Raw genomic sequence first — 27011 nt, forward strand, 5'->3', positions numbered from 1 at the left:
GAATTTGAGAACTGCATTTTTAAAATCTGCAGCATCTGCATTCTTTCAGCATTGAAAGCAAAAAATTGCAAAAAACACTTCAATAATTGAATTGGATATGTACTATAGACACAGCACACATATAATCTGCATCCAAAAACGTTGAAAAAAGTGTCAAAAATGCAGCAAAAAAACACAGCAAAAATGCTGTTACATTGCAACATGTGCCTTTTGAGTGCAGCGATTTTACTGTTGAGAGAGCAGGTTTTGACCGCAGAAAAAAACAATCAAAAATGCTGCGTGTGAGCAGAGCCTAACATTTGCAGTAATTTTCACGGTCACAAAGTCCGCTAACAGACTCTGTTTCTTGTTTTAATTCTAGCTGTTATTTCGCGGAACCAAGAAGGACCAGGAGAGCAGGGGAAGGCGGTGCTCATCCCGAAAGATGACCAAGAAAAAATGAAAGAATTATTCAAAATCAATCAGTTTAACCTTATGGCCAGTGACTTAATCGCTTTAAACAGAAGTTTGCCGGATGTCAGACTAGAAGGGTAAGATCTACAATTCAGCTCCATCGCGGCTAAGCCCTAGTGATGTGAATGGGGCAAGGTCAGAATATCACATGTGATCTGTGAACAGAGATGATGCTGTTTTTGTAAAAAAAATGATTAAGGACGGAGGACCTGTCACGTGGTGAAAAGTGACCAGTATTTGGGTTTACCTTATTCATGCTGATCCCCTGATTATTCCGCATTTTGTTTTTTGTAAATCCACAGTACGGTTCCAGAGATATGGGCCTTTTTAATCGGTGCTAATTTTTGTATTTTTTTTTACTAGGGGTGTGGCTCAAAAGGTTATGTGGGGGCGTGTCTCTGCATAATTACCCTGTGAGCCACGCCCCTTCTGCCATAAAAAGTAGCTGCAAATAAAAAGTCTTATATCTCTGGATCCATATGGCAGATTTTAAAAAAAAAATGGAATACTCAGAGGAACTTTCGGAATAAAAGAAGGACTCAATTAGGCTACGTTCACACTAGCGTTGTGCGCCGCTGCGTCGGCGACGCAACGCACAACGCACGCAAAAGCGCGGCAAAACGCACACAAAAACGCTGCGTTTTGCGACGCATGCGTCGTTTTTTGCCGAAAATCGGACGCAAGAAAAATGCAACTTGTTGCGTTTTCTTGGTCCGACGCTTGCGGCAAAAAAGACGCATGCGTCGCACAACGCAACAAACAAAAACGCATGCGTCCCCCATGTTAAAATAGGGGCGCATGACGCGTGCGTCGCCGCTGCGTCGCCCGACGCTAACCCGACGCACACTAGCATAACGCTAGTGTGAATGTTACCTTATCCAATTTTGACCTTGTAATAGGTTCCGTTTAACGGTGCACACTATTTAGGGATGTATTTAACTATAGGGGATGTTATAATTAGCACATAGTTGATTGGGACCCTAATAATACCTCTGACAGTGAGATTGTAAGAGAATTCTCTCATTGTGACTGACGAGCAGGGATAACAGAGAGGGTGGCATGGATGGGAAAAATTAGCTTCTAGGAAAACCATTATACACCTTATAACGGCATACCAGCTGTTAATCGCTGTTTTGACTTTGGAATCGGCAGTGCCGGCGAGTCTTTTCTTTTCGGTTGTGCAGCACTGGACACATTTGCTGTCCATCCTGTAAACAGTTCCTATGAAATATTGAGATCTCAGTATAATTGATGGATTGGGCCATTTTTCTTTTTTTGCGCTTTTGTTTGCTCCTCTATTTCCAAGAGCCATAACTTTTTTTTTTCATTTTTCCATCTACGTAGCCAGTTGTAATTTTGAATGGCATCATTCATTTAACAGCATAATGTATTAAAAAAACAGGTAAAAAATATTAAAATGAGGATGAAAAATAATAAAAAAGGTATAACAATTCAAATAATATATTTAAATTTAATAAATAATATCGTTTCTTAGCTTTAGTTTTGACGCTGTTCAATTTGATTTTTCCGGGTAAGTATGATTACAATGATACCAAATTTGTATAGGTTTTTTTTTTTTAATTTCAATATTTTAGTGACGAAAAAAATCAGAACTTGTAAAAGCGGGTGCTTTGTTTTATTTTGTGTGGCTGTCTTGTTGTGGTTCAGCTGTCGAATTTGTTGTATCAAACCTATCAACTCATTGGCAGCCTGAGCGACCACTTATCAACCGTTTATATGCTGCTGTCAGACGTTGATAGCGTCATCCAAGCGGTTAATCAGCAATCAGAGCTAATTCCAGTCGCTGCTGTCCGTACCCGCCCGGTATGAGTCGTGTCCACTTCGCCTGCCCCCTACAAATGATGTAAATTTTCAATATGAGGCATGATAGGTTATATTCCCTTACACACAAAAAAAATGAAACAACTATACAAGTCATTATTATTTAAAATTTTATAAAGTCTTTTGTCTCCTTGGTAACAGACTACAAACAAACCGTTAGTAGTCAGATCTTGCAGAAAATAGTCTCTTCCCTAAAGGAACAGATTGTTCACATATTTCATTCATGGGAGAGAGAGAGAGGATACATCTGAATTAGTAAGGCAGTAGGAATAAACTACAAGTTCCGTTTGTTGTCTGTTACCATGGAAACACATAGTTGTGCACAGAAGCTGTAGGCACAAAAAGGGTAAGATTTTTTTTTTTTTAACGGTAGCTGTTTCGAAACTTGCTTTATTTTATTTTTTTTCCATATTTGAGAAGCTTTGAAAAAAAAAAAAAGATTGTTTCCAAGGCGAACAAAGCCTTTAATATAAGCAAATCGCTGTTCTTGCTGAATGCCAAAGGTAAATGTGGTTTACGAAGCAAGCGAGCACTGCGACAGCCCGAGGCTAATAAATAAACAACCAAATATTCCTGGACCTCCGAATCTCGTTTTATAGTATTTAGCACGGTCTCGTGGCAATTAGCATCACACGTCATTATGTATTCCTGCCTGTATTCTGCAGTTGATGGATAGTTTTGTATTGTTTCTAAGGAAACTAACAGCACAATAGAGAATAATCTGTTTACTATGTAATTCTTCAGTCAGGCACAAATTGTATTCAAGTTACAGAAAAACACATTGCGAATTTTTTTTTTTTTGGGGTAATGGGAACATACATTTAGCTTCCCATTGGCAATGGTTGGATAACTAATGTAAGTATCCCCTAAAGACATCATGTTATTTTTTCCATCCAAAAATAGATGCTTTCATCCTGACCATATGCCTGAGGTTTGATGCAGACAGTGGAAAATAATGAATGTTTGTTTCCTGCAGTTTCTGTCCATCATTCATACTTATTGATATATTTTATTTAATGGTAAAACCATTATAATGGCATGATACATATCTAAGAATAATGATAAATAAAAAAAAACACTTTATAGGAAGGTGTATATAGCAAATTGACGTAGAAAGGGTGCACTTTTGGGGGTTTCCTTATGCCTAGATCAAGAAAAAAGAATACTGTAATTCTTTTAGCAACCACTAGGGGAGCTGTCTGCAACTGAATGCATATGGGAGCTGTCAACATTTCTTATGGAGAGAGCTCCACCTAGTGAGCACTAAAGGGATACAGAATTCTATAATTTTACACTATAGATATAAGGCTAGATCAACAGTTATTAAAAAACAGGAACAGTGGATTTCAGATGCGCTGCTGATTCCAAGATCCAAATGGTTAAATCAAAGTGATTTATTATCAATGCTGTTCAAAGTCAGTAATGACTTCTTCCTCAGGACAGCCACGTGTAAAAACTTTAAACATTTTTAGAGTTTTATAGGACAAAGGTTAGTGGGTCTCATAAAAAAAGAAGAAAATCAATTGTAACGCTTTCTAAGAATTGTGGACCTGTTTATTAAATATGATTAAATTAAACTCTACTTTGAAGTCTAAGACCACCACTAATCCAAATACTTTGCCATGAGATTATACAATGTCATCAAGATATAGTTTCAGAATCTGGAAAAAGGGTAGGAACATTACCTTTTAAAATGGGAGAATTTTTGAACTCCACACTAGAGAACGTATTCTAAAAGTTGGCATATAGATGACATAGTAGGTGTTTTAGCATTACAACATTTCTGCCATCTTGCCCACCCCTTTAAGCTTGCCTTGCCCACGAGACTTCTTTTACTCTTGAACGTGAATAATTTAATAGGGACAAGGAGATGAAAGGATCATATTGTTATAGCTCACCTAGTGAGATGGATTCTCAAAGCTCTCCGTCTGGATGAGCGGTTGTAACATACTATGAACAGAAGATGTTGGTGGAGCGTGGTGGATAGGCTGAAGGAAAACAGAAGATGTTAGTGCATGGTGGATAGGCTGAAGGAAAACAGAAGACATTGGTGGAGCATGGTGGATAGGCTGGAGAAAAACAGAAGATGTAAGTGCGTGGTGGATAGGCTGGATGAAAACAGAAGACATTGGTGGAGCATGGTGGATAGGCTGGAGGAAAACAGAAGATGTAAGTGCGTGGTGGATAGGCTGGATGAAAACAGAAGACATTGGTGGAGCATGGTGGATAGGCTGGAGGAAAACAGAAGATGTAAGTGCGTGGTGGATAGGCTGAAGGAAAACAGAAGACATTGGTGGAGCATGGTGGATAGGCTGGAGGAAAACAGAAGATGTAAGTGCGTGGTGGATAGGCTGGATGAAAACAGAAGACATTGGTGGAGCATGGTGGATAGGCTGGAGGAAAACAGAAGATGTAAGTGCGTGGTGGATAGGCTGGATGAAAACAGAAGACGTTGGAGGAGCATGGTGGATAGGCTAGGGAAAGCATAAGACCTTTGTGGAGAGTGATGGATAGGCTGGGGAAAACAGAAGATGTTGGTGGAGCGTGGTGGATAGGCTGGAGGAAAACAGAAGACGTTGGTGGAGCCTAGTGGACAGGCTGGAGGAAAACAGAAGACGATGGTGGAGCATGGTGGATAGGCTGGAGGAAAACAGAAGATGTAAGTGCGTGGTGGATAGGCTGGATGAAACAGAAGACATTGGTGGAGCATGGTGGATAGGCTGGAGGAAAACAGAAGATGTAAGTGCGTGGTGGATAGGCTGGATGAAAACAGAAGACGTTGGAGGAGCATGGTGGATAGGCTAGGGAAAGCATAAGACCTTTGTGGAGAGTGATGGATAGGCTGGGGAAAACAGAAGATGTTGGTGGAGCGTGGTGGATAGGCTGGAGGAAAACAGAAGACGTTGGTGGAGCCTAGTGGACAGGCTGGAGGAAAACAGAAGACGATGGTGGAGCATGGTGGATAGGCTGGAGGAAAACAGAAGATGTTGGTGCGTGGTGGATATTCTGGATGAAAACAGAAGATGTTGGTGGAGCGTAGTGGATAGGCTGGGAAAACTGAAGATGTTGGCAGAGCATGGTGAATAGGCTGGGGAAAACAGAACCCATTGGTGGAGCATAGTGGATGGGCTGGAGGAGTGGAGGCTGTACTGGCTGGATGGAAACTGGAGGAGAAAAGCAGACTAACCAGAGACTCAGGCGGGGCAAAGTCTGAATTATTTCCCGCCAAGAAGACTTGTAGATGAAACAGAACCCAACAAAGCAGCAGATCTGGGTAGATCAAGTAAATCACAGATGTAGCAAAAGTTCTGGACTGCAGCAAAGTTGATTTTTTTTTTCAAACAACTCCCAGATGTAGCAGAATCCAACAGCAAAGCAGAGGTGAGTTTTGTCAAGTGATTCACAGTCCAGGAATGTAACAGAGTTTAATAGATCAGGTGGCACAAGTAGAATAGCAAAGACCATAGATAAGATAGTAGTGGCAGGAATACCAACTACCTGAATACTCCTGCTGCATTCTGCAGCCTCAGCCATCCAATAAGGCTAAAGAGTATGATATCTGAGGAAGGCGCCAAATTATGATGGTACCGTGAACAAAGAGAGAGAAAGCTACAGGAGAGGAAAACAGAGCTCAAGAGAGACAGGGCAAGAAGATGACCATAGGGAAGTAAGATGGATAGGTGGTGAGTAACATCTGCATATTGAAATCCAACCTGACCTTCATGTCCCCTGAGGGTAGATGTAGGGGAACTAGATCTCCCATGCATCTTTTTACCCTGTCAGCACTGCTACTTGTGTACCTTGCTCCATATGAATACAAATAGTGCTGCCAAGGTCAGTAGTGTGGGCTTTATTGGACATTATATTTAATAAGAATCACCAAACTAGACGTTATATCAGTGCCATCATCATCATCTGGACGGATACTAAGAACATGTTTGGGACTGCACGTCCCTCATACGACCTTGGCCGTTATATACTCTCTCCGCACTCCGATACCGCCGTTATATGAGGTTGTAGAAGAGTTACAATGCCTCCGCGGACATATCCCCGGCTTTTATATTCATGATTGCTGTCTATTAAACTTTACTGGAATACGGAGTGACTTCCACGAGATAATCTCTCATTGATTTACTTTCATTCCCTGTAGATCATTCACACTGAATTATAAACATATGAAAATAATGATATTTCTGCAATTTTGCTCAAAATAGGACACATCATAAATGTTCACATCCCACCACTGCTTTATGGATTAAAGGGCATTCAGAGCGTAAAATCATAGAGTTCAGAATTAGGAGACAGGGTCTGATTTTATGTCCAACACTTAATTAAATACCCCACCTGCTACCAATCAAAGACCTCATTGCCCTTTATGTAACACTTTTCTGAATTTTTAAAAGGTGGGATATCATCTAAATCAGATCAGCCGATCGGTGGAGGTGCCTAGTGTCTTCCCCCCCACTGATCAGACATGGATGATTTATCCTAAGCATATGCCTACAATTTCCCCTCTAAATTGTAAAGTCCTGTGGAATATGTTGGTTCTTTAGAAATAAAATTATTATTATTAAAATTATTAATATAATGTTAAAGTCCTGGAAAAGCCCTTTAAAATATAAATGCCAATGACAATGTTAGCAGCTGTTAATTCAGTTAGGCCATGTATACTAGAGCCCCTTAAAGGTGACCTGTTAGCAGGTCAAAAGTGTACAGTTTACGTTCTTATATTATTCCTGATGCTTCTCTGAGTGTTCTTTTTTTTTTCTGCCATACAGTTCCAGAGATATGGACAATTTTATTTAGTTTAGCTCCTCCCACTTGTATGATCTTTAGAAGTGGGAGGAGCTTACAATATAATAAAGCAGAACAGCCTAAAGACACGCCCCAGAGGATCCTCTAAGCAACGCCTCCTTCCAAAGACAGAAAAATAAAAATAAAAAGGCCCATAAATCTGGAACCGTATGATAGATTAATAAATATATACTCAGGGGAGCAGCAGGAATAAAATGAGAATAAACATTGGATACTTTAGATTTGATTACATGCCTCTTTAAAAAAAAAAGAATATTACAGAAATTAAAAGATATGCAATATTAAAGTCCATTGCTGCCAAATTTATCCGTTCATGTTTATGTTTTTCTTTATGCTTGTAACACCCAGCCTCAGTTCTGCTCTAACAGCCGGGATCAGAGAAATCTCTGTTCTCTGTTGGGTAACTTGGAATCTTTACTATGTATGATCTATTGAAGGAGCGGTCTCGTCACTTTGTTATTAGAACATATGTAGGTATATCCTAATAATAAGTATCTGTATGTTTTGGCAAGTAGATATTTGCCAGCAAATTGTAAAAAAAAAAAAGTTTATGATGCTGAGATCTCACACTGCTGAGTACAAGCTGCAGTTGTGTCAGTCAGGGTGGGATGTCGGAGACTGAAGACACTTGGACTCACGACGTTTCTCACGCTGTAGCTAAACTGATAACATTTTCATTTTAATAAGAGGATTACACAGCCATCCTGACATTGATTTTTATAAAGTAAGTACTCTAGTCTCATCAGGTATAAGTGATCTATTTAATAACATATTATGTCTGTATTGTAGGATCTGGAAATAAATTCACTTTAAAAAAAAAAATACATAATTGGTCTTGCAAACAAATTGTAATTAAAATATAAAATGTCTTCCGGTCCTTAAAGTGTAAGTGTCCGTATCCGCCTCTAGCTCCTCCCCTTCTCCATAGAACTTTATAAGCACCAAGTGTCATCTCCTATCTCAGTAATGGGAAAATCTGTCATCACTAAAGACAGATTTTGCCCCTGAATTGACAATATTGAGAATAGAAGATCAGTCCGGGAGGAGACAGAAGTGGATTTCTCTGATAATATATATTACAAAGTTTCTTATTTTTATGAGCAAAATTAATATATGAAATAAAAAATGAAAACAAAATATTTTTTTTAAACCCACTGAGCAGCAATACTGATGTATTCTTTTGCCTAAAATGATATTATTGAAGCCCACGGGAATGTATTAGACAGTTACTGTCAAATAATATACATGTTGCAGCCGTTACTTTGCCAAAATCATCTTACTGGAAGCGAAAAGTGATTTTTTTTCTCGAAGTATGCGTCCCTTGCATGACCTTGGCGGTTACATAATGCCGTCTACTCACTGTTTGATACGGTCCTTTTATCAGATTGAACTCAGCGGCTGGAAAGATGCCTTTACTGATTTCCAAACTTACGACTTAAGTTTAAGTCATCTTCTTTTATTAAAGAAAAAAAAAAAAAGAAAAAAGAAAAGAAAATCGAGGTTGAATGTGAGCTAATATGAAAAAATGTACAACCATCTCCCGCAGCAAAACACTGAAAAACATTTTTCATTTTTAGTTCCCACTTCTTAATGTAATTGCTGCAATTCAGCCCGGGAGGAAGGCGGCAGTAAATATTTATAATTAGGATTTACTAATGGATTTCTTAGATTAGGAGAAATTATCAATAACAAATCATTTTATAAAGCATTTTTAGCGGATGTGAAGAATGAAAAACATCAAGATATTAAAAAACGTATCATCAGACTGTGCATTACATAAATACCGAGCAGAGGAACAGTAATATGGCTGCCATGCTGGATTAAAGAATTGGTCTAATTAACTTTTATTACAAGTCTTGTCTTCTAACAGATTGGCCGACCAATCAGGTTACAGGCGGAAGTTAAAAGTCCCAATAACTTAAAAATCAGGAATAAACAAAAATTCTTACTAGTCACTAAACAACCATAATTAAAGGGGTTGTCCGGCCTTAGGATACTAGTCATCAGTCGCCCTCACTTCATGACTACTGTGCGCTGTAAGGATTCCCGGATGCTGGCGTTGGGAGTGGGCGGGCGTGTGACCGCTAGGGTTGAGCGACCTTTACTTTTATAGGATCGGGTCGGGTTTCACGAAACCCGACTTTTTCAAAAGTCGGGTCGAGTGAAATTGGCCGATCCTATAAAAAAGTCGGGGTCGGCCGAAACTCGAAACCCAATGCAGTGCATTGGGTTTCCAATGGTTCCCAGGGTCTGAAGGAGAGGAAACTCTCCTTCAGGCCTTGCGATCCATATTTAAGTGTAAAATAAAGAATAAAAATAAAAAATATCGCTATACTTACCCTCTGACGCGCCCTGGTACTAACCGGGAACCTTCCTTCCTTTGAATCAGCGCTTTCAGGACCTTGCGGTGACGTCGCGGTGACGTCGCGGTGACGTCGCGGCTTGTGATTGGTCGCGCGACCGCCCATGTGACCGCCGCGCGACCAATCAGAAGCCGTGACGTCACCGTGACGTCACCGAAGGTCCTGGAAGTGCTGATTCTTAGGAAGGAAGGCTGCCGGAAAGAAGCAGGGCGCGTCCGAGGGTGAGTATATACCTAATAGGAACCAATCATAAGCCGCGACGTCACCGCAAGGTCCTGAAAGCGCTGATTCGAAGGAGGGAAGGTTCCCGGTTAGTACCAGAGGGTAAGTATAGCGATATTTTTTATTTTTATTCTTTATTTTACACTTAAATCTGAATTCCGATACCAATTCCCGATATCTTAAACATATCGGGAATCGGTATCGGAATTCCGATTCCAGATTCAGAAGATCGCCGACTTCATGGCCGACCCCACACAGGGGTCGGGTCGGGTTTCATGAAACCCGACTTTGCCAAAAGTCGGCGACTTCTGAAAGTGGCCGACCCGTTTCGCTCAACCCTAGTGACCGCAACTATATAATTTGCATATTTCCAACCACATTCCAACTAGACGTGTCCTAGCTCCAGGCCGCACATGTCTAGTCGGCATGTGACCACATGTATGCAAATCACATACTTGCGGTCATGCTCCCATCGTAGAATCCTCGCAGTGTGCATGATGTGAGCATTCACGAGTCTGCAGTCACATAGAGAGACTGCAGACTTGTAGCCTAAGACCGAACTATCCCTTTAAGAGTCTGTACTAGACTGCAGGCTGGGTAAATCTGAGTCTGGTCCGAGCATGATGATCAAAGTGCAGATTTCAATGGGAAGACCGTCCAAACTAAATGCATATGACATTTCTAATTGCATCACAGGCCCCTTCATTTTTATGATTTGTCTATGTAATGTGTTAAATTAAACCTTTCACAAAAAAAAACCTTCGCACTGGAATCTACAATGGTTTTTTTTTTGTGTGCTGAAAATCGACTGCAATTAGCTATCCAAACCCAATGGGTGTAGTTTTTGTGAAAACTCATGCCCGTTGTGCTCTTAAAGATGCTGTTGAACTGTTCGTTTTTTTGTTTTCTTTCCCATCATTTCCCTATAGGCTTCTATGGGGATCTTGAAAAAAAAACTGAAAAAAATGCATTTGGGTTTTCTAGTGCAGAATCAAAGCTTTTTCTGGACTAAGAGCATATTCATGTGATGCATTCCAAATGAGGCTTTTTTCTCAAATTTTCTTATCGCATTTCCAGAAAATGTGTCTGAAACACAACGGCCTTAAAAATGCACAAAAACACTCAAATCTGCAGCAAAAAAGCATCCAAAACAGAATAAATAGGGTTGGTTATTATTGCATATTCTGGTGCTGAAGCCTGCAGAATGCAACAGAAAAAAAGCAGCAATTACGCTGCATGTGAACATGCCCTAACATAGTTCCACATCTGAATCCACCTTCTTAGGACATTTTCCGTAGGATTTTCCAAGGAATATTTTTTTTCTGCCATTTCCAATGAGTCAACACAGGATCAGAAACGAGACATCAGTTGAGCATTGGAATAAGAGCTGTGGGGTTCATGAAGGTGACTTTTTACTTTTTACAATACATAGTCCCTTAAAAAAACATGAATTCTTTGGTCATCCAATTTCGGCTTTAGTCCTCATTGCTTAGGAACGCCTCTAAAACTTTCACGAGACACCAAAATCTGTACAACCTTCCTCACCTCCTCCTTTTACAGGACAATGATATGAAAAACAGAAGATATAAGAGAAAAACAGATTTTGAGCACAAATGTTCTACTTAAAAAAAGTAAAGTCCCTAAATAAAAACTCGGACTGGATTTAGAGACTCTAACATCAGTCCTATTCTAGGACCTTATGGTCCCTTAATTCAGGCTTTATTCCATTAGCAAAACTACTTTTCTACATATGATCTGCTGTAAGTTGCTATACATTCTCTATGAAAATCTTTCCTTCCATGTTTTGTTCATGCCCAGCGGTTTTCAGTATTGGTCACCCCGTTGCTTATAACTGAAGTTGCCGGTAATTAATCTGCGCAGAGCCTTCCTCCATCTAAATTTAGTTGGCTTTTATATTGTCCATGCTTTGAGGCCTCACTTTGGAATAGTGAGTGGAGAGTTTCCATTAGCCTTGACTATGTGTGTTTTTGGGTGTCAGTTTATGGTACTAAGGACATATATTTTTAATGTACCCATTTATGATCCCTCATCTTTAAAGTGCACAGTTGCCAAGTTTTTGGTAAAATCTGGAAGGACCCTGGAAAATGGGAAGACCTCTAATACTCCTGAAAGATTTTTTGGCAGTAGCAGCTTTTAATAGGGCTTTCAGGGAAGGTCTTTGCTCTGGACTCTTTGTCTTGCAGATCCCAACAGATCCCCTTGCTTTCATCCTTTAACCTTTGTAAAGGAATCTGAACTTACACAGGGGCTCCTGGGTTGGCTCCACAAAGTAGCAACTGTAAAAAATCTGATGTGGAAAGATTGGAGGAATAATATTTCAAATAGGGTTTTATCCGATTAGAATTCGAAAAAAAAACTGCTCACCTTTTCTGGTTGTGTGTCACAACCATGAGTAGAGCTTGGACTTGGCTGCTGCAGAACCCCCCCAAGGAAAAGAAAACAATTGCAGGAATAATGGGTTAAAACATCTGTGGTTTGTCCTGAAGAGAGATGTTGCTATTTCAAAATGCATAGACCAATAAACCGCTTTTTTATCTCCTGGATCCTTGGCTCCAAACATCCTTATTCCTTTCTCTGGCAGCACAGTTTTTAACCCATTATTCCTGTAATCCTTGATTTAAAATTCTGACAGAGGATGGTCAGAAAGCCATATGAATACCATTAAGTTAGGGCCAGGAACAGAATCATCAGGCAGAAGAGTAAACAAAAAAAAGGCAAGGTCAGAAACTGGAATCAAACAGACTGAACAAGAGTTTAATAAGATAATCAAACCAGAGAAAGTATAAACTATAACTGTCAAATCCCAGCAGTTCTCTGGGAGTTTAAATAGGGTGTGGTGCTGTCCAAAAAGCTATAAAAGGGAGCTTATTACTCCTAGTGGTTAGCACACACACCGATACTGTCAGACTAGCAATGCAACAGGTCCCAGTAACATTAGTATCTCTGGATGGATAGAGCCTGAGCCGTCCAGAGCTTCTCGTCATGACGTCTCTACTAGAGATGAGCGAACCCAAACTGTAAAGTTTGGGCTTTTTACCTGATACCTAGTGTCTGATGCTAAACTTCGAACACGAACTTCTCCCAGAAGTCCGTTTTTCAGTTCAGAAAGGAGAAAGAGAAATTTTCCATCTCCAAAGTTCGGGTCCCCATTGATTTTTATGGGGCTCGGTTTCTGATTCAAGTTTGGGTATAGTTCTGTTACCCAAACAGAACTTTTGACTAAAGTTCGGTCGAACCCAACGAACCTGAACTCCTACAAGTCCGCTCATCCCTAGTCTCTACCATCACCAGCGCCCCCCAGAGAATAAATATGGTGGCAACTAGTGACCGAAGTAGACGGTGTACAAATCTCCCGTGCACTGGCGGAACCTTCCAGGAAGCAGAACTTCTGGAAGGTTTTATGTGCTTAATGTTGCTGTGATCTTTTGTTAGATGGAGTCACAATCATTGGGCATGGGATTGACACGATGGAGCATGGCTTGTAACGAGACATGGCACTGGCTATGGGAAGAAAACGAACAATCTCCCAAGGGGCAGGCATTTCAAAAAGTTAGCAATGCAAGTTATAGTAGGAGTTATTGTGTTTTATTATTAACTAGCTGAAGAGCCCGGCGTTGCCTGGGCATAGTAAATATCTGTGGTTAGTTATAGCACCTCACTTCTCTTATTTTCCCATCACGCCTCTCATTTTCCCAATCACATCTTTCATTTTCCCCCTCATATCTCTCATTTTCTCCCTTACACCTCTCATTTTCTCCCTCACTCCTCTCATTCCCCCCTAACACTCGTGATTTCGACCTCACATCTGTCATTTTCCGATCACTACACTATTTTCCCTCACTCCTCTCATTTTGCACTCACACCTTTTCATTTTCACCTCAGTATATACATGTTGGTCATGTCCCTTATATATAGTATACACCTGTATATCATCTCCTGTATATAGTATATACCTGTATGTCATCTCCCCTGTATATATAATATACCTGCTGTGTGTCATCTCCCCTGTATATAGTATATACCTGTATGTCATCTCCTTCTATATATAGTATATACCTGTATGTCATCTCCTTCTATATATAGTATATACCTGTATGTCATCTCCTCCTGTATATAGTACATACCTGTGTGTCATCTCCCCTGTATATAGTATATATCTGTGTGTCATCTCCTCCTGTATATAGTATGCGCGTGGCGAGTTTTGAGTGGCGACTTTTGTGTTTCGACTTTTATGTGGCGAGGTTGGTGTATTCGTGGTGAAATGTGTGCTGAGGGTAATATGTGTTCAAGCACATGGTAGTGTGTGGCGCATTTTGTGTGTGTTCATATCCCCGTGTGTGGTGAGTATCCCATGTCGGGGCCCCACTTTAGCAACTGTACGGTATATACTCTGTGGTGCCATCGCTCTCATTCTTTAAGTCCCCCTTGTTCACATCTGGCAGCTGTCAATTTGCCTCCTACACTTTTCCTTTCATTTTTTCCCATTATGTAGATAGGGGCAAAATTGTTTGGTGAATTGGAAAGCGCGGGGTTAAAATTTCACCTCACAACGTAGCCTATGACGCTCTCAGGGTCCAGACGTGTGACTGTGCAAAATTTTGTGGCTGTAGCTGCGACGGTGCAGATGCCAATCCCGGACATACACACACACACACATACACACATTCAGCTTTATATAGTAGATATTGTTTTCTTATGCAACAGTATCTGCTTTTGTTCTTCCATGCTGCTTCCTATGCTACGTCACAGAGACCTGCTTGTACTTTCATCGCCAGGCTCCGCTTTTACGGTGGGTGACCAAAAAAACTGTATAACACATTTGAAGGTTTACTGCAGAAAATGGTCCATTTCTTTGGGATTTACACTTTCTTGGGTTTGCTGACGGCATTCTGTTAGATAACAAATGATGTACGTAATCTTTAGTGTTCCTCAATGGCAATACATCATCCTACAAAGTGAATGCAGATTTAAGACTTCAAGGTTAGTCTAGCATGAAATTGACTTCCCGTGCTATTGCATTTGCCTTTTTCTGATAACTTATGGAATGCCCAGGAAATGATTAGTGTAGTCTTCGACTTTACAAACTGCTAAATAGGAGATGAGTGGAAAACAACAATAAAATAAACTGGACCCGATTCACCTCTTCTCCTTCTCCGTAATCTGATTGAGGCTTATATCTGTGCTTGGGATTGTGCTACCAACATTTACTTAGGCTGAATACCAAATACAACAGTCTGCCCGATATAAAGCTCAGTCAACGGAGTGCACCGAATCACAAAACCGAACCAAAGGTCCTTCCACGCATTCAAGGGAATTCATCCTCAATATGAAGTGTGAAACCCTCTTTAAGAAAATTAGTAAAGCGTAATACACAATTTGAGAATGTAATTTTCTTACGCAATGTTTCAACAATTCTGATTGTGAATCTGATCTATATTGATCAATTAATGAATGACTTACGACTTAGCTTACCTGCATCAGACTATGAGTTGAACCTATAGGCAAAAAGGTTTAAAGGGAATCTGTCAGGAGGATGAACCTTCCTAAGCCGTCTATATGGCCATGCTGGTCATAGAAAGATGAATAAAATGATACCTTGATATCAGCGATCCGATGTTTTATTTCAGAGAAATCCACATTTTTCTTAATATGTAAATGAGATGTTAAGATCTATGGGCCGGACATAGATCTACTTGATAATCTGCCTCCAGAGCTTATTGTAAATGAAAGAGGGAGTTACCAAAATGAGACATGTAGATCAGGAGAGCAGACTCTCAGTCATTACATGTTTCAAATTGGTAACACCCCCTTTCAGATAAAATAAGCTCTGGAGGCAGATTCTCTGGGAGATTTGTTGAACACGATCTCGCCCTGGATTTTGGCAGCCTACATTGCACCACAGGAGGCAAGTACAGGCTACGCACACCCCGACGCGCTCCATGATAAATAGCTACTTCTTCGGGTAGGAAGGGGTTAAATGAAATCAAGTTGTCTGAAAGTGCCATGACCATAGCTCTCTGAATAAAGTGACTAAAGGAACCTTGTAGAGATGTTTTGCTGCTGGTTGTTCGGGCAGAACGCCAATGATGACAGGTTTCCTTTAACATCTAGATGTAATCTCCATGAAATATGGAGTCATTTAGGCAATACTTTGCTTTCCTTATCTCGGACTGAAATAAATAGTCTTGTTTTGAGCCCGTCCTCGGTATACAGCGCTACATCCTCTCACCTTGTCGTTCTGGAATACGTACACGATAAAAATTTCAGACCATAAGAGAACATTCCATTAGTGTCAATTGAACCGTAAGGAGCCGGCTGCTTAGGAGCAGGAAAATTCACTCCGTAGAAGGTTTTTTTTTTTTGATGTATGAAGCTTCTGAGAGATCGAGGATAATATACAGAGAGATGTGACCTTTAGACGTAGCTATGAGCAAGTGATCGTCACTTGACTGGTGCACTTTCTGTTGAATATCGTCAAGCGAAACGTTCAAAGGTAAGAAAACAATCCAGAGGCCAAGTAACTGTAGAAAAGTCACTTGCAGGCCTTGAAGGCAATAAGAAAAAGACACGCTCCAACACCGCCACTGCGACTAACAGAGAGAAGAAATCAGATAGGGAGAATTATGATAAAGTAGCCGGTGAACCGCCGGGTGACACAGCGGGGAATGAAATGATGAAAAACACTTTATTTCTTTGTTACTTTCAACCTCAATGTGAAGAGTTTATTTATTCTGTTAATTGAAAAATCTCGTGGTTGGTTTCTATCAGCAATTTATTTCATACTGTGGAAAACAGGTTCTTATGTTCTCCCCTGACTCTATGATGTTCTGTAAAAAAACAGAGATATGCGCCATAAGGTAAATGTTCGGAAAGTCCTATGTTCCCTTCGTTAGCGTTAGCTTCCGTAGCAAAAAAACCCCAAAACTTAGAAACAAATGCCATTATGGATCCTATCAATTTTAGTGGGCATTGGTGTTGCACAAAATTGTTGGAATCTGCAAAACCTATGTAGAAAAATGGTAAGAAGTGTTCAATTCCGCTGCAGCGCCTCTACAGGAGAAATGGAGGATCACACGGTAATCATTGACACCTTTCTATGATTGGTATCTGTAACTTTTTCCCAATTTATGCTATAGTTGCTCTTTTGTGAGATCAGATCAGGTGGTCCAGCTGATGGTCTGGTTTCTCCTACCTAATAGTGAACCTTGGCCTCTCATGATTATGTTGCTGGTCACTGGTTGTCCTTCCATGGACTACTTTGCTGAGAATTAACTAACTAATGCATACTGGGGAATACATCTCAAGATCTGCTGTTTTGGAGATACCTTGGCCCAGTGTTCCCCAACTCCAGTCCATAAAGCCCCCCAACAGATCATGTTTTCAGGATTTCCCTAGTATTCCACAGGTGAGAGAGAACCTGTGGAATTTTCTAATGGATTGATAATAATTCCATCACCTGTGCCTTACCAAGAAAATACTAAAAACATCTTCTGTCTAGAGGCTGTGAGGACTGGAATTTGGGAAATACTGTTCTGACCCAATTGTCTAGACCAAAGCTGGGCAAAGTGCGGCCCGTGGGCCACATCGGCCCTTTGGCTGTTCCAGTCCAGCCCACTGACCAAAATAATCGATGGGCTGAAAACAGTGGTCAACAGGCCAGACCAAGCCCTGTGCCTGCTGCCGATCCACTGCTTCCTTCTGTCACCACTATCTATCCGCACCCTCAGGATGCAGACACATTAGTGGAGGATGGGGCCGCAAGGTCCTTCTTCCACCAATCAATGTGTGAGACAACAGATGCAATGACATCACTTTATTGTGCTGCTGCTGAGAGTCAGTGCATCGGAGAGAGAAGCAGAGTGCCAGGGGAATGCGAGCGAGATGAGTATGTTTTTTTTCTTTCCTTCATATGTGTATGGGATGTTTACATATATAGGATGCTATGTGGGGGCTCATGCTGTATATTGGAGACTATGTGGTGGCTCATACAGTACTTAGCAGACTATGTGGGGGCTCACACTGTATTTAGGAGGCTATGTGGGGGCTCATACTGTATTTAGGAGGCCATGTTGGGGCTCACACTGTATATATGAGCCATGCTGTATATAGAGTGCTTGTTGGGGCTCATGCTGAATATAGGAGGCTATTTGGCTTATTAAGCCATCCACAACCTGTCTCCTCCATACATCCGTGACCTCATCTCCCGGTACTTTCCTGCACGCAACCTCCGATCCTCACAAGATCTCCTTCTCTACTCCCCTCTTATCTCCTCTTCCCACAATCGTATACAAGATTTCTCTCGCGTATCACCCCTACTCTGGAACTCTCTACCACAACACATCAGACTCTCGCCTACCATCGAAACCTTCAAAAAGAACCTGAAGACCCACCTCTTCAGACAAGCCTACAACCTGCAGTAACCACCGATCGACCAAACCGCTGCATGACCAGCTCTATCCTCACCTACTGTATCCTCACCCATCCCTTGTAGATTGTGAGCCCTCGCGGGCAGGGTCCTCTCTCCTCCTGTACCAGTTGTGACCTGTATTGTTTAAGATTATTGTACTTGTTTTTATTATGTATACCCCTCCTTACATGTAAAGCGCCATATAATAAATGGCGCTATAACAATAAATAATAATAATAATAATAATTTGGGGGCTCATGCCATATATAGGGAGGCAGTGGTGGGACTCATACTGTAAGATTAAGACTGTGTGGGGGCTCATCATCTATATATGGAGGTTGTGTGGGGGCTCATGCTGTATATAGGTAGACTGTGTGGGGGCTCATCATCTGTATATGGAGGTTGTGAGGGGGCTCATGCTGTATATAGGTAGACTGTGTGGGGGCTCATCATCTGTATATGGAGGTTGTGAGGGGGCTCATGCTGTATATAGGTAGACTGTGTGGGGGCTCATGCTGTACATAGGGAGGCTGTGCCTGGGCTCATACTGTATGATTGAGGCTGTGTGGATGCTCATCCAGTTTATAGGTAGACTGTGTGGGGGTTCATACTACATATTGGAGGCTGTGTGTAGCTCATGTTTTATATAGGGAGACTGTGTAGGGGCCCATGCTGTATATACGGAAGTTATGTGGGGACTCATGCTGTACATAGGAAGGCTGTATTGAGGCTTATGCTGTATTTAGGAAGGTTATATGGGGACTCATGCTGTACATTTGGAGGCTGTGTGGGGGCTCATATATTATTACTGAGGCTGTTTTGAGGCTCATGCTGTATATAGGGAGGCTGTGTTGGGTCTCATGCTATATATAGGGGATATCACCAAACTTAATTCTGCTTAATATTAAGTGATATTATAAATATATTAAAAAATTATAATTCTTATGTTAATAGTAATATTGAGCATCATTGATTTCAGCCTATTGGTTCGGCCTCCACAGCAGTCACGGTCTCTTACGTGGCTCCTCTGGAAAATGAATCGACAATCCCTGTTCTAGTCTCCGTTGGACTCTTGCTACCTAATATATCTCACCCCTTGTCAGGTGCCAATGTAACAAGGAAATTGTCACGGACAGCTGCAGCCACAGATGCGGCCCAGCCCATAAACAGCCCCACGCCGACCGACCATGACGGCGCGGGGCGCGCATCTCCCGGGGACGCAATATGGACCCTTTATACCGCAGAGGAGGACCCAGGCTTACCCGAACTAGGGGAGGGCAGAGACCGGGGTTCTGTGGCAGCTGAGCATGTGGACAAGAAAAGAGACACGCAAAACTGGATTACACCGCACAACTTCAGGTGTAAATAAAGCAAAGTTTACTAAAGTAAAGTCACACAGTGCACAAACCAAACATGACTATGTCAGGCTCCCGATTCCACACCTCCCTGAAGGGTACCACCCAGTGGACCCTAAGGCACCAATGGATCACCGAGGCACACATAGGCGGGACATCAGGACACAGGCAGGACGTCAGGGTACACAAGGTCATCAGGATGCTGTCAAGACATCAGGACACACGAGGACGTCAGGACATCAGGGTACAGGAGGTCATCAGGACATCAGGGTACACGAGGTCACACGAGGTTATCAGGATGCAGGCAGGACATGAGGACACAATTAGGACATCAGGACACAGGCTGGACATCAGGGGTCATCAGGACACATGCTGGACACCTTGGACAGATGTCAGACGATGGCAGGAGTCATCACGGGTTGATGCAGTCCAGGGTCATCTGGCACGGGCATACTAAGACGGTCTCTCTCATGGCACAGGGCCAGGCAGCAGCGGTCATCAGGTTCCAAGCTACGGCTATCAGGCTCCGGGCATCGGACCTAGAAAAGAACTCAAGCGTGATGGTGCAAGCACCACTGGACTGGACCTGGACCGGACGGGGTTAGCCCCACTTAGCAGACTGAGCATAGCATAGTAAAAGCTCAGCAACAACACTGGTTACAAGAGACTCAAAGTCACTGGCTGCGAGGCTCCAAACGCAGAGGGATTCCAGGAACATAACACAACAGACACAGTTCAGACAGGGTCAGGTACAGGATCAAGGATTCAGGCCTGGATATATCGCCTCCAGGACAGGCGCCAGAACAGGACATAACAGGAATCAAGGCAAGGACTTTGGTACCAAAACATAGAAAGGAGAGATCCAGGAACACAAAACATAGCAAAGTTCAGGAGCTTTGTGAATAGCTCAGGCCCGACCCATAGGGCAGGGGAACTTTATATAGGAGCTGCTCCTAAGCAGTTGGCTGGGGACAGCATTTCAAGTACACACACTAACCCTGCTAAAAGCAGGGGAGGTGTGGCCGCGCATGCCCTTAGAACAAACAGAAACCATTACAGCACAATCAGTGCAGGAACTAGCTCATGACACCTGGCAGTGTCTGCACACCCACACTTGGAAAGTCATGCACCAGCTGCAAATGACCTCACAACCCGCGGACAGCTTCCACAGCGGCAACCAGGGACCGCACATGCGGAAGGTAATGCAGCAGATCAAAGACCTAACCGCCATGTACGGCTACGCAGCAGAGCAGGGAACTGAGCAGGCTCCATACAGGTAACAGCCAACAGTATCCCAGCTCAATTAGGGGGAAAGGAGCAAAGAGTTAAAGTAAAGACATGCATTGTCATGCTGAAAGCCAGTTACAGACAGAATGGAGTGACAGAAATCACTTGAAGGTTTTCCTCGGTTTATACTGTATAATGGCATACACACCAACTGCTTTGAAGTTTCCATGATTGGCCCAACTTTTCAGAAATGGACTCGGCAAATTTGCTGAGTCACTGGAGCTCTAAATTTGCTAGATTTAGTAGATGTCACAATACTTTAAATTTTTTATACCATAGCAAAATGCCCAGTATACTAGTAATATAATTAATCAGTATACTGTGAATGCTTCCTAGGATTTGTTACTTCTCACTTGTAGAGGAGAATCTTTGAAACTCTCGGTCCAAATGAGCAGTTTCTAATGCAGCCCGGAAAGCTGGCGGTGGTGCAGCAAAGCAGTCTAGATGGAACAATGGCTTCAGAGGTTGCAGAACTGGAATAATGGAGTAGCTGAACTGAAACAACAGCAGCAGCAAAGCTGGGATTGTGATGTAGCATATTAGATTTTGTGATGAGGAACCAGTGTAGCAGTGCTGAGTTTACAATGGAGGCTGACACAGCTATGTGTCCGAGTTGATTAAGCAATGGCGAACCGCTGCAGAAGAGCCAAGTTTGCAACAAAGCCACAATGTAGCAGAGCTGACAGAGTGTTGTAGCAGAGTGCAGCTTGATGCGGAATTTCTTGAAGTTGATGACGGGAATGGAAGAGTTGACTTTGTAGGTGTGGTGCAGTGTAGAGACAGGAAAGCCAACTACATGAATACTCAGTCAGTGTCTTGCCACCTGAGTCAAGCTTCAATGACCCCGGTGAATGATGATGCGGTGGTGACCCGATGTGCAGGAGAAGACACTGATCAAGCAGGTCACTCGCAGTGCTGAAACTGGGACAGGTGAGCAAAAAAGTCCTCTTAATAGTGCAGAGAGGAACATAGCTAATAGGGGATCAGAGGTCGAAGCCATTCTCCGGACCTAGTACTGTAAGTGGCCCAAATGCTCCCATACCATATAAGACGACACCAAATGTATCAGGGGTACATGGTAGTTTGGGGACCTTTTGGTACTCAGGTCCCTATGATGATTTTCGGATTGGTCAGTACTATTTTTCTGCCGTGAGTATTGATGACACAAGGCCAAGGAAGCAATTTAGTAGCAGAAAATGTGGTTACTCATAAAGCCGAAAACTCCGCAGAAGATACTTTAATGTTTGAGTGTGTTTGCACGACATGTGCTCTTTAATAGGAGTATAAACCTGTCCTGCCAGCCCTACATAAACATAGCACATTAATGGGCTTGGCCGTTAATTAGTAAACTGCAGCCACTTATGAGAAAATATTAAGTCTCCACCATCATGGTGTAATCACAGAGGCACAGAGTCCCCTGACAGCTACTGCGAATTTCATGTAGAAAATGAGGTTGTTCTGAGTGTTGCCCTTGTTACTGCCGACGTATCCTACTGAATCAGAAGCAGATGATATTTCATTAAAATATTCAAATATGTCTTATATTGCAAGGGGGATGTCAGGACGTCCTAGTTTCCAGAGGTAGAAGCTTCTATTGGACTAAATCGTAACACACTTGAGTACTACGATGTTTTTTTTTCGTTGATGCCATGATGTTGAGATTGGGCTGCAACAATTGCACAGAACTTCAACTTGCATGACCAAACGTCATGAATCACGCCACATGTATCAAGCCCAAAGTGCTACTTTTATCGTGCAACTTCAGGAGAAATATATTGATGGTATTATGAGAGTTGCACTAAAAAAGGACTTTGCGATCCAAAGTGGAAATTCTATGGGAAGAGTTGCCTTAAGTCATTGTAAGACTCATGTCGGTGTGGTAGTTGGGGGCAGGTATATCTCGCCCAGGTATTTGTCCTATGTGAATTAGGCCACTCAGTATCTTCAGGATGCTAATGGGTTAACAAGTGCAGGAATAAAGGATGACCAGCTGGGGGTTTCCAGCGTCAGCCTGGGGCACACAGATTGCCTGTCTGTGTGAGACAAACGTGAGTGAGAGCTGTGCTCAAGAATTGTGTGATGTTAGCTGGGTGGGAGAAGCCCCCCCAGTTGTTGAGATAGCAACGTGTTGGTTTAGTTAGCGCCGGACAGGCTAGGATTTATTTTTATGTTTTGTTTTTTCTATGTTGCTTTCACGTTAATAAATCTGACCTGAGGTCAGCCTGCTCAGAAAACCTGCTGTACGCCTCAGATTCAATGCACAAACCACGTGGCCTTTGACCCCAGCAAAGGCGATCCCGGAGTGTTGTGTCACATTGTGGTGGAGAACGCGGGCATACCGTGGCACAGGCGACAGCATGGAAGACGTGGTGAAAGCCTTAGTACAGTCCACTGCCGTACAGCAGCAGGCCACTGCCGCACAGCACGAAGCTAATCGCTTGATGGCCGCACAGCTGAAGGAGTTAGTGGACATGACGGTTGCAGACCGCCAACTTCTCCAACAGGTGGCGCAGCGCCTGGTGAACATACCTGACGCTGACCCGGAAGCAGAGTCCAGAAGGATCCATGTGAGTCGATACTGGCAAAAGCTGACTGCAGAAGATGACGTTGAGGCATACCTGACAACATTTGAGCGGACGGCATTGAGAGAGAAGTGGCCGAAGGCACAATGGGCCGATTTGATTGCCCCGTTTCTCTCCGGCGAGGCCCAAAAAGCTTACCATGATTTGGACCCGGAGGTCGCTCAGGACTTTGAGAAGCTGAAAGCTGAGATCCTGGCCCGGCTGGGTGTGACGACGCACAGAGGGTACATCAGTGGACATACCAGCAAGATAAACCGGCGCGGTCTCAGATGTTCGACCTGATCTACTTGACAAAGAAATGGCTGCAACCCGAGGTACTGACAATACTCGAAATAATCCAGCGGGTTGTCCTGGACAAGTACCTGAGAGTACCACCACCAGCGCTGAAAAGGTGGGTAAGCCAAGGAAATCCCACGACAGCGGATCAACTTGTGGAGTTGGTCGAGCGTTATTCCGTGGCAGAAGGACTTCCCGACGACACCGCCAGCCCCCGGTCTGTGCCTCCTCCTCGTGGAACCGGTAAGACTGTTCCAGGGACCACGGGTGAAGGAAAATCGCTTAAAACTGTGGGGGAGGAACCCGGGACTGCTCGCACTCCGAGACCGAGAGTATTGGACGGTGGTCTCAGTAGGGGACCTGTTAGGTGTTTCCGCTGCCATGAGAAGGGCCATGTTTCTGCGAACTGTCCTGTTACCGCTGAACCCATGCAGTGCGACGTTATAGACTCTAAAAAACGCATGTCTTTGGTTACACGGCTAGTGAGTGTGAATGCGGGTCAAAATGATACAGCGAAACACCTGTGTGAATTATCTGTTGATGGGAAAAATGTTGTGGCATTACTAGACTCTGGTGAAAGCTAGTCTGGTGGCACTTCCATCTGGTCCGTCTGACAAGTTTTCTGTAACGTGTGTGCATGGTGACACATGCTCGTACTTAACAGCGGTCATATGGATTTCCACTCCCTATGGGTCAGTGCAGCACAAAGTGGGACTCGTTCCCGCATTGTTACAGGATGTAATCCTGGGCAGGGATTTTCCCTATTTCTGGCAGTTGTGGGAGAATCAGTTGCTCCTTCACGGTAGTTGTACCCGTGAATCTTCTCCCATGCCATCTGGAGGTCCCGAGTCCCTAGAGGAGACCCCACAGGAAGATGTTGCTGGGGAGGTTAGTGAATCTAACCTTCAGTACCCCTTCTCCGTCATGGCGGGGGAAACGGAGGAAACTGAGGAACCTCAGCGAGAGGCGGAGGCAGACAGCCATCCGGCACACTGCCTGCCAGATTTGGGGGTCCAGTTGGATGACTTCCACAGCGAGCAAATGAAAGATCCTACCCTGACTCCGGCTAGGAAAAATGTAAAAATGATAGATGGGGTACCCGTAGAACCTGACACTAAGCTAGCGTACCCGTATATGGTTCTTGAAAATGATTTGCTCTACCAGGTAGAAAAAAAAGGGGAAGACACAGTGCAACGGTTAGTGGTACCCAAACCTTATCGGCGGAAGGTACTGGACTTGGCCCACGGACATATAATGGGGGGACATCTGGGGGTACAGAAAACCACAGAAAGGATATCGCATTGTTTTGTGTGGCCTGGAATACATAATGATGTGCGTAACTATTGTGAGTCCTGTCCAGAGTGCCAAATCGCGGCACCTAAACCTCGGTTCCGTAGCCCTTTGTTACCCCTTCCTATCATTGGAGTCCCTTTTGAGAGAATTGGAATGGATTTGGTTGGGCCCCTTCCCCGATCCGCACGTGGGCACCAACATATCCTCGTCATCGTGGACTATGCCACTCGTTACCCGGAAGCCATCCCTTTGCATAACACAGCTACCAAGACGATCGCCAAGGAATTGGTACAAGTGTTTAGTCGGGTGGGAATTCCAAAACAGATACTCACCGACCAGGGGACTCCCTTTATGTCGAGGGTAATGAAGGAGCTCTGCAGACTCTTACAAATAGACCCGTTGCGTACGTCTGTCTATCACCCTCAAACAGATGGCCTGGTTGAGCGGTTCAACAAAACCTTAAAACAGATGCTCTGGAAGGCGATAGACAAAGATGGGAAGAACTGGGATTACTTGTTACCCTATTTGCTGTTTGCCATTAGGGAAGTTCCCCAGTCTTCCACAGGGTTTTTGCCTTTCGAACTGTTGTACGCCCGTCGTCCCCGGGGACTGTTGGACGTCGCAAAAGAAACCTGGGAAGGTCAAGTTACTCCCTTTAAAACGGTGATCGACCATGTAACAAAAATGCAGGATCGTATTGCCGCTGTCATGCCCATTGTTAGGGACCATATGTTACAGGCCCAGGGAGCCCAGAGGCAAAGTTATGATAGAGGCGCTAAGGTCCGTACATTTGCATCCGGGGATAGGGTGTTGGTCCTAATCCCTACGGTGGATAGTAAATTTCTGGCGAAATGGCAGGGCCCATTTGAGGTCCTGGAAAGAGTTGGTGAAGTGAACTATAAAGTGTATCAGCCTGGTAAGAGAAAACCAGAACAGATTTATCATGTGAATCTGATAAAACCCTGGAAAGACCGCTCTGCCCTAACGGCGGATCTGCCCCGTCCGGTTTGTTCACCTACCGTACCGGAGGTGCAGGTTGCCGAGACTCTCTCGGAACGACAAAAATCTGAGGTTAAGCGGTTTTTGTTACAGAACCGACAGTTTTTCTCGGAAAAACCTGGCCGGACTAAGCTAGTGAAACATGAGATTGTCACAGAGCCTGGCGTCACCGTTCATGTGAAGCCCTACCGGATTCCGGAAGCACGCCGTGAAGCCGTCTCCCGGGAAGTGATGGCAATGTTGGACTTAGGAGTCATTGAGGAGTCGCACAGCGCCTGGTCCAGTCCAATCGTGTTGATACCTAAACCAGATGGCTCCATACGGTTTTGTAATGACTTTAGGAAACTGAATGCGGTTTCTAAATTTGATGCGTACCCTATGCCCCGGGTCGATGAGTTGATCGACCGGCTTGGTAAAGCCCGATACATTACGACCCTGGATTTAACAAAGGGGTACTGGCAGATCCCTCTGGCCGAGGCAGCCAGAGAGAAGACGGCATTTGCTACACCGGAAGGTCTGTTCCAGTATGTCTACATGCCGTTTGGACTTCACGGAGCTCCCGCAACGTTCCAGAGATTGATGGATCGAGTCTTGAGGCCCCACAGACAGTACGCTTCCGCCTACCTGGATGACATCGTAATTTACAGCATGGACTGGGAAACTCACCTCCGGAAGGTACAAGCGGTGATTGATGACCTGCGAGATGCAGGCTTAACGGCAAACCCCAAGAAATGCCACATCGGGCTTGAAGAAGCCCGATACTTGGACTACATGATTGGCAGAGGAGTGGTTAAACCCCAGATCGACAAAATACAGGCAATTCAGGGCTGGCCACAACCAGTGAACAAAAGACAAGTACAAGCTTTCCTGGGGATTGCCGGCTATTATCGCCGGTTCATACCCAATTTTGCAGCCATGGCTACCCCCTTGACGGATCTTATCAAAGGGAAGGGTTCCGTCATGGTAAAATGGACCTCAGCTGCTGAAGAGGCCTTCCACAGCCTGAAACGGGCCTTGTGCTCTCAGCCCGTACTAGTGACTCCTGATTTCAGCAGCGAGTTTGTGGTACAAACTGATGCCTCTGATACTGGTGTCG

The 27011-nt window shown here is 43.5% G+C and overlaps 1 protein-coding gene across 2 annotated transcripts in view; it reads left to right on the top strand.

The window, feature by feature from the left end:
- GALNT13 (polypeptide N-acetylgalactosaminyltransferase 13) overlaps positions 1-27011 on the top strand; it is a 300662-nt gene that overhangs the window by 134604 nt on the left and 139047 nt on the right. For both annotated transcript variants that reach the window (XM_069732955.1, XM_069732956.1), the window contains exon 2: positions 362-530. In XM_069732955.1, the coding sequence (XP_069589056.1) occupies positions 362-530 (169 nt within the window). The remainder of the gene's footprint in view (positions 1-361; positions 531-27011) is intronic.

The sequence above is a fragment of the Ranitomeya imitator genome, chromosome 7 (assembly GCF_032444005.1).
Source record: "Ranitomeya imitator isolate aRanImi1 chromosome 7, aRanImi1.pri, whole genome shotgun sequence".
NCBI lineage: Eukaryota > Metazoa > Chordata > Amphibia > Anura > Dendrobatidae > Ranitomeya > Ranitomeya imitator.